This window comes from Dipodomys ordii, unplaced genomic scaffold (genome assembly GCF_000151885.1).
Source record: "Dipodomys ordii isolate 6190 unplaced genomic scaffold, Dord_2.0 Scaffold147, whole genome shotgun sequence".
Taxonomy (NCBI): domain Eukaryota; kingdom Metazoa; phylum Chordata; class Mammalia; order Rodentia; family Heteromyidae; genus Dipodomys; species Dipodomys ordii.
Genome location: NW_012267363.1, coordinates 2,500,781 through 2,514,866, shown reverse-complemented (window position 1 = coordinate 2,514,866; position 14,086 = coordinate 2,500,781). Strand labels below are relative to the sequence as shown.

Below are 14,086 nucleotides of genomic sequence, written 5' to 3'. Positions count from 1 at the left end.
GTCTTTGGCTCCTTTGTCGAATATCAGCTGGCTGTAGGCCTGTGGATTTATTTCTGGATCTTCTATTCTATTTTATTGGTCTTCGGGTCTGTTTTTGTGCCAGTACCATGCTGTCTTTGTTATTATAGCTCTGTAGTAGAGTTTGAAGTTCGGCATGGATATCCCTCCCATGTTGTCTTTATTCCCTAAAATTGTTTTGGTTATTCTAGGTCTTTTGTTGTTCCATATGAATTTTTGGACTGTTTATTGTATTTCAGTGATGTACGTCTTTGGGATTTTAATAGGAATTGCATTGAATTTGTATATTAATTTTGGCAGTATTACCATCTTCACTATATTAAGTCTGCCTATCCAAGAGCATGGGAAGTCTTTCCATTTCCTAGTGTCTTCTGCAATTTCTTTTTTAACTTTTTATAGTTTTCATTAAATAGTTCTTTTACATCTTTGGTTAGGTTAATTCCTAAATATTTTATTTTTTGGGAGGTTATTGTGAATGGGGTTGCTCCCATTATTTCCCTCTCTTCTTGTACATTGTCAGTGTACAGGAAGGCAACTGATTTTTGTGGGCTTATTTTGTATCCTGCTACTTTGCCAAAGTTATTTATGATTTCCAAGAGTTTGGGGATGGAGTTCTTGGGATCGTGAAGGTATAGTAACATGTCGTCTGCCAAAAGGGATAGTTTAACTTCTTCTTTCCCTATGCGGATCCCTTTAATGTCTTATTCTTGCCTTACTGCCCTGACTAAGGGTTCCAGGATTATACTGAAGAGGAGTGGAGACAGTGGGCATCCTTGCCTTGTTCCTGATTTTAGGAGAATTGGTTGTTGCTTTTCCCCATTAAGTATAATATTGGCTATTGGTCTGTCATAAATGGCTTTTATTGTTTTTAGAAATGTTCCTTCTATTCCTATTTTCTCCCTAGCTTTTAGCATGAATGAATGTTGAATTTTATCAAAGGCCTTTTCTGCATCTGTGGAGATAATCATGTGATTCTTGACCTTGGCTCTGTTGATGTGTTGGACAATATTTATTGACTTACCTATGTTAAACCATCCCTGCATCTCTGGGATGAAGCCTACCTTGTCATAGGTTTCTGGATTCTGTTAACTAGAATCTTGTTAAGGATCTTTGCATCTGTGTTCATCAAGGAAATTGGCCTGTAATTCTCTTTTTTGGTTGACTCTTTGCCTGGTTTGGGGATGAGTGTGATATTGGGTTCATAGAATGAGTTTGGGATAGCTCCCTCCTTCTCTGTTTCTCTGAAGAGCTTGAGGAGTATGGGTATTAGTTCTTCTTTAAAGGTCTTATAGAGAAATTTCTGCGGGATGCTTTGTTATTGAGAACTAGCTTGATTCCACTGTGGTCAGATAGGATACAGGGGATTATGTCAATCCCTTTGTATTTGCTTAAGTTCATGCATGAACTATGATATGGTCTATTTTGGAGAAAGTTCCATGAGCTGCTGAGAAGAATGTGTACTGTGTTGTTTTAGGGTGAAATACTCGGTAGATGTCAGTTAATTCCGCTTGAAGTATGGCCTTACTTAATTCGGCAGCTTCTTTGCCAATCCTCTGGTTGGTAGACCTGTCCTTTCGGGAGAGTGGTGTATTAAAGTCTCCTAGTATTATCGTATTGGGATCTATTTTATTCTGTAAGTGTGAGAGTATTTGTTTAACATATCTGGTTGCTCCAATATATGGGGAATCTAAGTTGATGATGGTAATATCCTCTTCTTGGAATGTTCCCTGTATTAATATGTAGTGTCCGTCCTTGTCTTTCTGTACTGATTTTAATGAAAAGTTTATTTTGTCAGATGTCAGGATAGCTACACCTTCTTTCTTACTGAGGGCATTTGATTGGTAGATTCTTTTCCAACCCTTTACTCTGAATTTGTATGTTTGGCTGAGAAGTGTGTCTCCTGAAGGCAACAGATGGATGGGTCATGTTTTCTGATCCAATCTGCAGTTCTTTTTCTTTTGATTGGTGAATTAAGCCCATTAATATTAAGAGATAGTATAGAGAGATGCATTGTGGTCCCTGTCATTCCTTGTTTTCCTCAGTTTTTCTTCTTTCCTTTCCTCCTGTGCTTGCTCAGTTAGACTTCTCTTAATGCCTGTCTGGGTGCAGGTCCCAGTTCCTGGTTGTTTTCTTCAGGTTGTGTCCCCCTCTTAGTATTCTTTGTAGTGCTGGCTTAATGTTTATGTATTCATTTAGTTATTCTTTGCTATTAAAAATTTTCAGCTCTCCATCGAATGTGAATGCTAGCTTTGCCAGGTATATCAGTCTGGGTTGGCAGTTATTGGTACTTTCCTAGGCCTTTCTTGTATTCAGTGTTTGTGTGGAGAGGTCTGCAGTGATTCTAATTTTTTTCCCATTGTAGTATAGCTCCTTCTTCATTTTTGCTGCATGCAAGATTGTTTCCTTATTATTCAGATCTATTATTTTTACTATAATGTGTCTAGAAGTGTTTCTCCTGGGATCTTGCTTGTTGGGTGTTCTATATGCTTCTGTTTCATAGGTAAGATGTTCTTTTTTGAGGTGGGGAAATTTTTCACCGATTATCTTGGTGAATAGGTGTTGCATTTCCTTGCTTTGATATTTCTCACCTTCGTCCACTCTAATTATACAAAGGTTAAATTTCATTGCACTCTCTGCTTGCTCTTGAATTTCCCTTTGGCTTAATTTGAGTGATTTTTCCATATCTGTCACTTTTTGGTCCAGTTGGTGTATTCTGTCTTCTGTATCTGACACTCTACATTCCATTTCCTTCACTCTGTTAACTGTGGCTTCTACTGTGGTTTGCATGGAGGAAATGGACTCCTTTATGGATTCGATGTTGGTTCTCAAAGTTCTGATCTCACCTCTTAATGAGGTATGTACTGCCTCTATTTTGGCATTTATCTCACTTCTTACTGAGGTTTGTGCTGCCTCTATTTTTGCATGCATCTCCTGTTTGATATCCTGTATCTCTTTTGATAGTTCATCCTTGTGCTCTTTCAATTTCTGGTCTATTTCTCACTTTATATCTTGAGTCATTGCCTCCAGCATCCCTTGGATGTAGCTTTTGTCTTCCATTGCTGCTTTGCTCCCACTGGGGCTCTCCCCTCTCCCCTGCGTGGCTGTTGGCTATTGAGGATAGCTTGCTATCCTGGGTGTTGATAAACCTTGTAATTTTTCTCTGTGAATTTTGCATGGGGGTTCGGGGATTATTGGAGACTAATCTGCAATTTTGTTTTGGTGTGTCTGTCTTTTCTTGGTTGCTGATTCTGTATTGGTAGAGAGAGTCTGCCTGATCTGGGTTCTGGTAGGGGCCTACCTCCAGCTGCTGGTCTGACCTACATAGGATTCTCTGCTCTTTGCTGTAGATCGCTGGCAATTCTTGCCTTTGGAAGGGTTGAGCAGTCTAGACTGCTCCTGTTTGCTCCTACGGGTGCTCTTGGCAAGATCGGATGTTCTGGATGCACTCTCCCAGATGCTGGAGTCTGCTATGGGCTCCTGATGTTTTGTTTTGTTTTTTGTTTTTTGTTTTGCTGGTTGTGGGCTTGAACTCTGGTTTTGGGTGCTGTCCCTCAGCTCTTCAGCTCAAGGCTGGCACCCTACCATTTGAGCCACAGCACCACTTCTGACCCTTTCTGCTTATGTGATGCTGAGGAATCAGATCACGGGCCTCATGCACCCAAGACTAGCACTCTACTGCTGAGCCACCTTACCAGCCTGAGCTCCTGCCTACTATCAGGTGCTGGCGCCCTGTGTTGCCCAATTCCCAGCCTAGAGTATATGGGTTGGGTTTTGGAGGGGTTTGGGCTTCTCTTGTCCTGAGCCTTTTGTTTTTGAGGTCTTTTGTTGTCACAGGCATGCTTCCCAGGGGGTGCAGTTCCCTGTTTTTCTCCTCTCTGCTGAGGTGTATGCTCAGCTTTTGACTTCAGTTGGGAGGAGTTGGTTGTGTTGTTCAGGAGCCGGATCCCCAGGCCTGGTCCCGGCCCCCACCGGGGTATGCTGTTTGGGCCTGTGCTGCTGTGTATACCACCTAGGTTATGCAGCCTGGGGTACACAGTTCAAATTTCTTCTACTGTTGGTTGTCTTGACCCAGGGGCACTGTTCCTGGCTTGGGCATTTAAGCTCCCTTCCAGGGGCGCTCTTGCTCTAGCCTGGCCAGCGGAGTGTGCTCCACGGGCTGGTGGAGCTCTGGAACAGTTCCCAGTTTTAGTGGGTCCTGTGGTCCGGGTGTTGGGGTAGGGAGTCTGGGTCAGGATCTGGGGATTCCCTCCAGCTCTGGTCTCCCTTGAGGGAAACACTGTCCCCAGTGGGGTACTCACCCTGGAGCTAGTTGTTTCTGTGTGATGTAGGTTGTCAGTTGCTGTTGCAATCCGAGTTCAGTTGGGGTGGTTGCGGGCTGGGCTGGGCTGGGCGGTGGTGGCTCTGTGTGATTCTCTTCTGTCTCTGCCTCTGTGGACGCTGTCGGGTCCACAGTGTCCATGCCGCGGGCAAGGGGTGGGGGCTGGGCCTCCGTACAGGTTCTGAGCACTGGGATTTGCACTCTCCGGATCAGCACCAGTTCCTTGTAGGTCTTTTGCTTTGGTGTTCTGTGGGTGTCCCATGTAGCTCTGGGGCTCCCGTCGTGGGGCCGAGTTTCGGGCTCGGGTGTTTCTCCGTTTATCGCAATAGGCGGGTCTGACACGGGTACCTCAGGCGGCTTCTGTGGGGGTTATCTGCAGACAGCTCCCTGTGTCTCTGGGACTCCCACAATGTATCTTTTTTTTTTAATTTTTTTATTGTAAAGATACTATACAGACGGTTATAGTTACTCATTACAATGTAATGAGTACACTTGCTATTGAGCATTGTTACCCCCTCCATTGTTTTCCCCTACTATCTCTTCCCTCCCTACCTTCCCTGAGGTCTTTTTTTTTTAATTGTGATTAAGTGATTACATAATTTCCCAAATTTCACAGTATTGTGGAATAATGATATTCATTTAAAGTCACAAGTTCATTCTAACTTTCCTGGAGCAAATTGTCTATCACAGTCTATAACATATACACCGTACATGTGATCAGCAGCATGGAGATATTTAGTAGTAGTTCGACCAGATGAGTGGAAGTTCTTTGTTTCTTAAGTCCTGTTAATTTTGTCGTATCACCTAACATTTTGGATTTAGCATCCACTTATCAGGGAAACCATGTACCATTTGTCTCTTTGCTCTTGGCTTACCTCGCTCAACATGATTCCTTCTAGCTCCATCCATTTCCCTGCAAATGCCATTATTTTGTTATTTTTAATGGCTGCATAATATTCCATTGTGTATAGATACCACAATTTTTGGATCTATTCATCTGTGGTGGAACATCTGGGTTGTTTCCATATCCTAACTATTGTGAACAGTGCTGCAATAAAAATGGAGGTGCTGGTTCCTGTTGTTGAGGGTAGATGCCTAGAAGTGGTATAACTGGGTCGTAAGGAAGGTCAATTTTTAGCTTTCTAAGGACCCTCCAGACTGCTTTCCAAAGTGGTTGTGTAAGTGTACATTCCCTCCAGCAGTGTAATAGGGGTCCTCTTTCTCCACATCCCCTCCAGCATTTGTCGGCTGATTCCACAATGTATTTTTATATAGATGGATTCTTGCTCTGCATTCTGTTAGCATTCTGGTTTTTTTTTTTTTCATTTAATACTATGTCCTTCACACCTTTCCATATCAATGTGCCTAAACCCACCTAATTATTTTTCACATCTCATTCATTATCTCCTGATGTAAACAGTCCCTTACTGATGGATCATTTTCAATGACTGCATATTATTGTATTGAATGGATATATTGTTAGAGATAATGTGCTTTGAGCTATATCTTAGAAAGTTTCTGAGCTATCTAGTAATATTCTTGCTATATTACAAATGCTGTATTTGACTATATTAAATTGCACAGTTTCGTCCTTGTTTCAAAAGAGTTGATACATGAAGTTTGCTGAAAATCATACTGGAAACCTAATAGGCATCAACAAATACCTATTTTACAGGTTTATAAATAGGTTTGGGAACAGCTTTTTTTGCTTGCATTTCATGTATATTTGTTGTTGTTGTGTGTGCATGTATACTTTCATGGAGTTAACCTTTTTGTAAGTTACTGTTATTTATTTTATTTTACCAGTTTGATAGCTATATCCAAAGTCTTGACCATTTTCTGAAGGAAAAATGAAAAGGATATATGTTATTTTCAAATTTTACATCTAAATTGAAAATAATGAAATCATCATTCATATAAGGCCAAGTTCAATCATGGGGCCAACATTTTATTAGGTTGCACTTTACTGTCATTGCTAATATTCAGCCATTTTGGCCTACAGAAAAGACAGTTTCCCATATATGATTCAGTCTACCCTGTGTTTTACATTCTAAGAAGAAGCACTATACGAAGAAAATATCCACCCACCCACCCATCTCTTTGTGTTTGTACTGAGGCTTTAACTCAGGGACTTGTGCCCTTATATTACATGGCTGCTGGTACCCTTACCACTTGCACCACACCTCAAGTCTACCATTTTGCTGGTTAACTGGAGATTGAATCTTTTTTTGTTGTTGTGGGGCTTGAACTCTGGGCCTGGGTGCTGTCCCTCAGCTCTTCAGCTCAAGGGTAGCACTCTACCACTTGAGCCATGGCACCACTCCCAGTTTTCTGAGTGCTTTATTGGAGGTATCACGGCCTTTCAGGCTGGCTTTGAATTGCAATCCTCAGATCTCAGCCTCCTGAGTAGCTAGGTTTACAGGCGCAAGCCACCAACACCCAGCCTGGAGATTGAATCTTGCAGACTTTCTTGCCCAGGCTTGTTTAGAACTCTGACCCTTCGGATCTGGGAAGTTGGCTCAGTGGTAGAGCACTTGCCTTGCATGCATGAGGCCCTGGGTTTGATTCTTCAGCACCACATAAGCAAAAAGAAAAAAAAAGCCGGAAGTGGCGCTGTGGCTCAAGTGGTAGAGTGCTAGCCTTGAGCTGAAGAGCTGAGGGACAGTGCCCAGGCCCAGAGTTCAGGCCCCACAACTGGACCCCCCCCAAAAAAAAAAAAAGAATAGAAATCTGACCCTCTAGGTATTAGCCTCCTGAGCAACCAGGATTACAAACATGAGCTCTGGATCCACTAAACATATTTTTAAAATTTTTTCCCAAGACCAGGCCTCAAACTCAGTATCTGATGCTTGCTTTCACTCATTGGCTGGTACTCTATGACCTGAGTCACATCTCCAACCACTAAACATCTCTTTTAATAGCTGGAAAGGAGCCACATGTGGAGACCTAGAGTCTGAGATTAACATGGCATTTGTAGAATCTGTGGAAGTAGTATATAACTTCCAAACCTGAAGTCAGGTTGAATAAGAGGTATGGAGGATTTAGTAGAATAATAACTTTTTCAAAAGATTGATTCTTTGAGACTGAATGCCATGATACTTTGAACCTTTTTTCTTTTACTCCTCCTTTAATTTTTATTCTTTAAGTCATTTGTCCTCAAACTTCACTTGCTAAAATAAATTAGTCCAACTCATCACATTTCTAATTCCATTTGTCTGGTTGGGACCCAGTCATTTTAACATATATCTAGGTACGAGGGCGCTTAGGCTGTCAGTCTGGATTACACTTTGAAAAGCATTGCTGTAGGCTATGGGAGATATGCCCCCATGAGATTGATTTAGTAATGTTAAAGAATTGTAGGGTAGATTGGAAAAGGGAGTAGCATATGACACTGTTGCATAAATTGCTCCATATAGAAACCCCAAGTTAACCAATGTAGCTTCTTTTGTTTAGTTTTTTGTTTTTTTTGCAGTCCTAGGGCTTGAACTCAGGGCCTGGGAACTGTCCCTGAGCTTTTTTTGCTCAAGGCTAGCACTCTACCACTTGAGACACAGTACCACTTCCAGCTTTTTCAGTCTGTGTGATACTGAGGAATCAAACCCAGGACTTCATGTATGCTAGGCAAGCACTCTATCTCTAGGCCACATTCCCAGCCCCAACCTATGTAGTTTTGTCCACTGTTTTAACACTGTCACTTCACCCTATCCATTTATTCAGTATCCATGTTGAACAATTTTCAGTGAGTTAGTCTCATTTTCTTGCCTTTTTAGTCTTTCCTAAGCTTTAAGGTCCATGTTAATGAAGTTATCAGAGCTATAGTTTTTAGGTATTTTGTTCATGTTAATTATTTTGTTTCCTTTCCTTAAATGGAGGGGGACTTTTATATTCTTTTTATTTCAGAATGGAAAACTGAAGGACAAGCCTGTACTACAGTAGAGAATATTCCTAAATTCAAACAGGATGGAACCCAGACCATCAAGTTGGAAGAATCATATGACTATGATAACAGTTTGGAGACATATACAACCTATACCATAGGGAAATCCCACACTAGTGAAAGAGATTTCAGTTTGAAGTCAAGCTTTTTTGAAGAAGAAGATCCTACAGAAGAATATCTTAGTAAATATGATATATATAGAAATAATTTTGAAAATCATTCAAACCTAATTGTACAGTTTGATACCCAGTCAGATAATAAAACTTTTATGTATAATGAAGGCAAGGCAACCTTCAGTAATGTCTCATATGGTATTGTACATGGGAAAATACTTCCTGGAGAGAAGCCTTATAAGTGTAACGGGTGTGGAAAAAAATTTAGAAAATACCCATCCCTCCTGAAACACCAAAGTACCCATGCCAAAGAGAAATCTTATGAATGTGAAGAATGTGGGAAGGCATTTAGGCATATCTCATCCCTCATTGCACATCAGAGAATGCATACTGGAGAAAAACCGTATGAATGCCACCAGTGCGGTAAAGCCTTCAGCCAGCGTGCTCACCTTACTATACACCAGAGAATCCATACTGGAGAGAAACCCTATAAGTGTGATGACTGTGGAAAAGACTTTAGTCAGCGAGCACATCTTACTATCCATCAAAGGACACATACTGGAGAGAAACCATATAAATGTTTGGAATGCAGTAAAACCTTCAGCCATAGTTCATCACTGATTAATCATCAGAGAGTTCATACTGGAGAAAAACCTTATATATGCAATGAATGTGGGAAAACTTTCAGTCAGAGTACGCATCTTCTTCAGCATCAAAAAATACATACTGGAAAGAAACCATATAAATGCAATGAGTGTTGGAAAGTGTTTAGTCAGAGCACTTATCTTATTCGACATCAAAGAATTCACTCTGGAGAGAAGTGTTATAAATGTAATGAATGTGGGAAAGCCTTTGCTCATTCCTCAACTCTTATTCAACACCAAACAACTCATACTGGAGAGAAATCCTATATATGTAATGTGTGCGGGAAAGCCTTCAGTCAGAGCGCAAACCTCACTCAACACCATAGAACACATACTGGAGAGAAACCGTTTAAATGTAGTGTGTGTGGGAAAGCCTTCAGCCAGAGTGTGCACCTGACACAGCATCAGAGGATTCATAATGGAGAAAAACCCTTTAAATGCAATATATGTGGGAAAGCATATAGGCAAGGTGCAAATCTTACTCAGCATCAAAGGATTCATACTGGAGAGAAACCTTATAAATGTAACGAATGTGGAAAAGCTTTTATTTATTCTTCATCACTTAATCAGCATCAGAGAACTCATACTGGAGAAAGACCCTATAAATGTAATGAATGTGACAAAGATTTTAGCCAGAGAACATGCCTTATTCAACACCAGAGAATTCACACAGGAGAGAAGCCCTATGCATGTCGTATATGTGGTAAATCCTTTACCCAGAGTACAAACCTTATTCAACATCAGCGTGTTCATACAGGAGCCAAACATCGCAAATAATGCATATAGGAGATTTGACTTAGGTTTTACAATCTGGTTACAGAAATTTCATGCTGTGTGCTGTATGTGTTAAAACATTCAAAAGAAATCCCCAAAAGTGCAATATCCGTTAAATATCACATTATCATAAATAGCAGAATTAGCATGGGTATAACCCATTTGAATTTATTATGAAATTTAATAAGGAAGCTTAACTTCTTAATCTTTATTTGCTATCAGTTCAAATTATTCCAGAAAAAAAAAACTGAAAGGGGTTAAATATCTAATTGGTCAACTTTTGCTATATTTCAAGTACTTCTTACTGAGGCCTTATGAATGTAACTTGGAAGTGTCCATCAAGTAGAGATTTCACACTAAAAAATACCATGAGATTATAGAAAAGACAAAGCTGCTATGAGGCCTTGTTTCTTCCCATCTTGAAGCCTTAAAATATGTAAAGGGTTTCCTCTCCCTTTGTTATTTCTCCTATTCCTTTTATGCCTAACTGCCATGGGGAGCCATTACATTTGAAGGGGAGGGGGAGTTGAAAGCATCTTAAGTTCTATATAACCATTGTTTATACTTTCCCTCAAATAACAAAATAATGAGCTTAGTGAAAGGTCATCAGTTAGGATAGATGAGTATATATAAACCCTTAGATATATGTACAGAATATACATTCCAAACTTAATGTTCACAAGTTAGCCTTAGTTTCCTTGGTTTTGACATCCAAGGTCTTCCTGAAGGAAAGAAAATATATTCAGTTCCAATTTTTTTTGCCTGACTCCTAAATTCATAACCTAAGTTTTGCCTGTGGCTCTCTTACTATAGGAAATCCATTTTGTCTACCAAAACATGTTTCTTGAGTGCCTCCTGTGCTCAGGTCTTAAACATGTTTGGATAATTCCAGGCTTGTGATAGTGCTGAAATCACAGCTGAGTTAAGCAATAGACAGCTTTTTAGAGTATTGAGAAGTAATCTTAATTGCTTTGCCATGAAATGAAACATTAAGCCTGCTAAAGTGTGTGGCCAAATGCTATCCTAGACCCCAAGTCAAAGGAACAATGAAAGCAGATATGTAAATGTAAATAATGACCAAAATAAGAAGTGAGAAATAGATTTGAGTTCACTGCAGAGTGAGGGAAAAGTCAAAGTGAAAACTTATGAGGAAAGAATACCTAGGTCTGATAAAACATGAAATATAATTTGATTTGCATTATCTAAAACTAGTGAAAATATAATTTTATTTGCACTATCTAAATGTGAAAATAAAGCAAAATTTAGTCTCTAAGAAATAGACAAAATGACATTTTTAAGGAATAATTAGAAGCCTCATTTTCATTCATAAATGGACATTAACTCAATGTCTAAGGAAAATTTCATTAGAGAAAAGCATTAATTCAGAAATTATCAATGAATATTAAACAGTGATAATTGAATCTGTGGTCATAAACAGCTTAAAAGGCAGACTGGAAGGAATAGGTTAAAAATACTGCTATATATATAAATACCCAAGATATTGCACTCAAAATGTAAATCTGAGATTTCATCTTTTTCTTATTTCTCCATTGCCTTGCATATAGCAGATGATCAATACATGTTGGTTGAATAAGTTACATAAATTAGAATTGAATAATAAGGTAGAATCTACTGGTGTGGAGTGAAAATAGAACTGAAAATAACTTTCATGCATGTGTCACATATTTAATAAATATTAGCCACCAGGTAATAACTGCTCAAAAGGAAAGAATCAGACATCATAGAACATCTTTGCATAGGGGAATCTCCTGAGCTAAATGAATGGAAACAAATTCTAATACTAGAATAAATATCGACGTAAGCATGTATTGACTAACCAGCTTTTCTTAGACATTACTGTTCATATAAATATCCTGTCTGTTTAAATAAGTGCTGAAGGAGAAACTGGGTGCTAGCATCTCAAGGTTATGTTGTTAAGTATTTTCTTAAAGAAATTACCATTCTCTTTTCCCACCATCAGTTAACTTTGATTTTATCCTGTCATCATTCACAAAATACAGGTTGCAAAATATTCAAATTATGTTTATTTCATAGTTGTCATGTTAAAAATGACAGTTGTATTTAAGAAAGTTTTTTATATTGTTTCATACCTTGCACAACATTTTTCCACTGGAATGAATGTGTGCAGTGTCACAATCCATAGTGCATTACTTTGTATTTCCTGCCTTTGTATATAATATGTAAATAATGCACTTATAAAGTCTTCCACTGAGTCACAGAGGCAATTGATGCCCTTATAAAAATAATACAGTAAGAGTAGAGAATCTTAGGTCTTTTTGTGTCATTCCCACTTTTAGAATTGTCTAAACCTGGAATAATTCAACAGGATTTAGCAAAAAGTCTTATTTTCTGCCACTTTAATTAGGAAATTGATCCAATATGCGGACAAGTTCAAAAGTAAAATAAGTGAACCATACCTGCCTAGATTTAAATTTTTGACAGCCATATTTTTACTAAGCAATTTGAAAGTAACTTACAGACATGACTTTACCTCTGAGCTTTATACAGTAAGTTATTTACCTAACCACAATCCCTCAAAGGAAATTAACACATTTCTGTTAACTTTCTTAATACTTAAATGTGTAGGTACATGTTTAAATTTCCCATTAGGACAGTTCTCACACATTATTTTGTTGTTTCATCTATCTGGAACAATACCACCTTCACTTTCTCAACTGTTTTCAGAGAGCTTGTCAGTTGTCTTGTGGAATATCTCTGAGGATTTAACTGATTGCTTCCCTGTGATTTAAATGTGGGGTATTATTACACTTCCTGAGGTTTCTACTAGAAGTTAAGGTCAAGGGTTTGATTGGGTTGAGGATAAACACTTGTGTGTGTATGTATAATACTTGAGTTTGGACTCAGGGCCTCAAATTTGCTAGGGAGGCACTCTACCACTTCCCCCAGTTTTTTTGTTTGTCTGTCTTTTTGTCAGTCAGGGGCCTGAACTCTGGGCCTGGGTGCTGTCCCTAAGCTCTTCAGCTCAGAACTAGCACTCTACCACTTGATCCACAGCACCACTTCCAGGTTTTTTCTGAGTGATTTACTGGAGATATGAGTCTCACAAACTTTCCTGCCCAGGATGGCTTTGAACCACAATCCTCAGATCTCAGCCTTCTGAGTAGCTAGGATTATAGGCATAAGCCACCAATGCTCCACCCCCAGCTTAGTTTTGAGTTAGCATCATAAAATGATACTGGGCCAGCCTCAGACCACAATCTTCCTAGGTATCTGAGAACACAAACTCATACTATTATGCCCAGTTTATTTGTTGAGAAGAGAGTCTCAGTAACTGTTTGCCAGGGTTGGCCTCAAACCTGAATCTTTCCAATATACCTCCCCTCTGTAACAGGTAAACCCTTTTAACAGAAACACTTTCTAGACATCATTGTCTCATGCCTCTAATCCTAGTTACTGAGGAGTCTGAGACCTGAAAATTGAGGTTTGAATCTAGCCCTCGCAGGAAAGTCTGTGAAACTCCTATCTTCAATTAACCACCAAAAGAAGCTGCAAGTAGAGCAGTGGCTCAAGTGATAGATTGCCAGCCTTGAGTAAAAAAGCTATGGGTCCTGAGTTTAATCCCCAGTACACACACACACACACACACACACACACACACGAATGAAAACACTTCACAAATACACTTCATTTTGTATCAAGACTCAATAACAGGTTGAATGTCAATATGGTATTTAATTATTCAGTTGAGGCAGTAACCACGTCTTTCCTGGGTAAATATAGTTTTTCCAGTTGAATTAATTGAAGTGTCACAATGTAAAGCGACACTTGTGCAGCTTATGGCTACTTTATTTTTCACATCATCATATTAATACCTAGCAGTAATCCTTGCCTGAATCATTTTCATCAAGATTTGCAATATAGTGATTTTCTAATTCTATCATTCTTTCTGCATTTGAGTGGTATTCTTATGTAAGGAAGAACTTTTCTTTGTTAGCCAGGAATATACTAAAGGCCTTTTCCATTAACTATCCATTTAGGATAGTGGACATATGAGGTATTTGGTGTCATACGCAGTAATGACAAATTGTTCAGTGTGGTGGTCAGTTATGATTGATCCTTCTTTCTGATGTTTAAGTTGTCCCAAATTTTTCTAGTTGGAATCCTCCAAGTAGCTTTTATGTTCTTTTGATATTTCCTCGCCAGTCTTTGGAGACTTAATTGCCTTCTGACACAACATATCTCAAGGAACTTCCAATGCCCCAAACATGGAATTAAAAAAAAAATTCTCTAGAAACTCCTA

The 14,086-nt window shown here is 39.1% G+C and overlaps 1 protein-coding gene across 2 annotated transcripts in view; it reads left to right on the top strand.

The window, feature by feature from the left end:
* Znf287 (zinc finger protein 287) overlaps window positions 1-12,045 on the top strand; it is a 24,394-nt gene extending 12,349 nt beyond the window's left edge. The window contains exon 6 of one of the 2 annotated variants that reach the window (XM_013032047.1): window positions 8,237-12,045. In XM_013032047.1, the coding sequence (XP_012887501.1) occupies window positions 8,237-9,807 (1,571 nt within the window). In that variant the 3' untranslated portion in view covers window positions 9,808-12,045. Of the gene's footprint in view, window positions 1-8,208 lie in introns of both variants that reach the window. The other variant, XM_013032048.1, reaches the window with a different exon arrangement.
* Window positions 12,046-14,086: the final 2,041 nt, after the last annotated feature.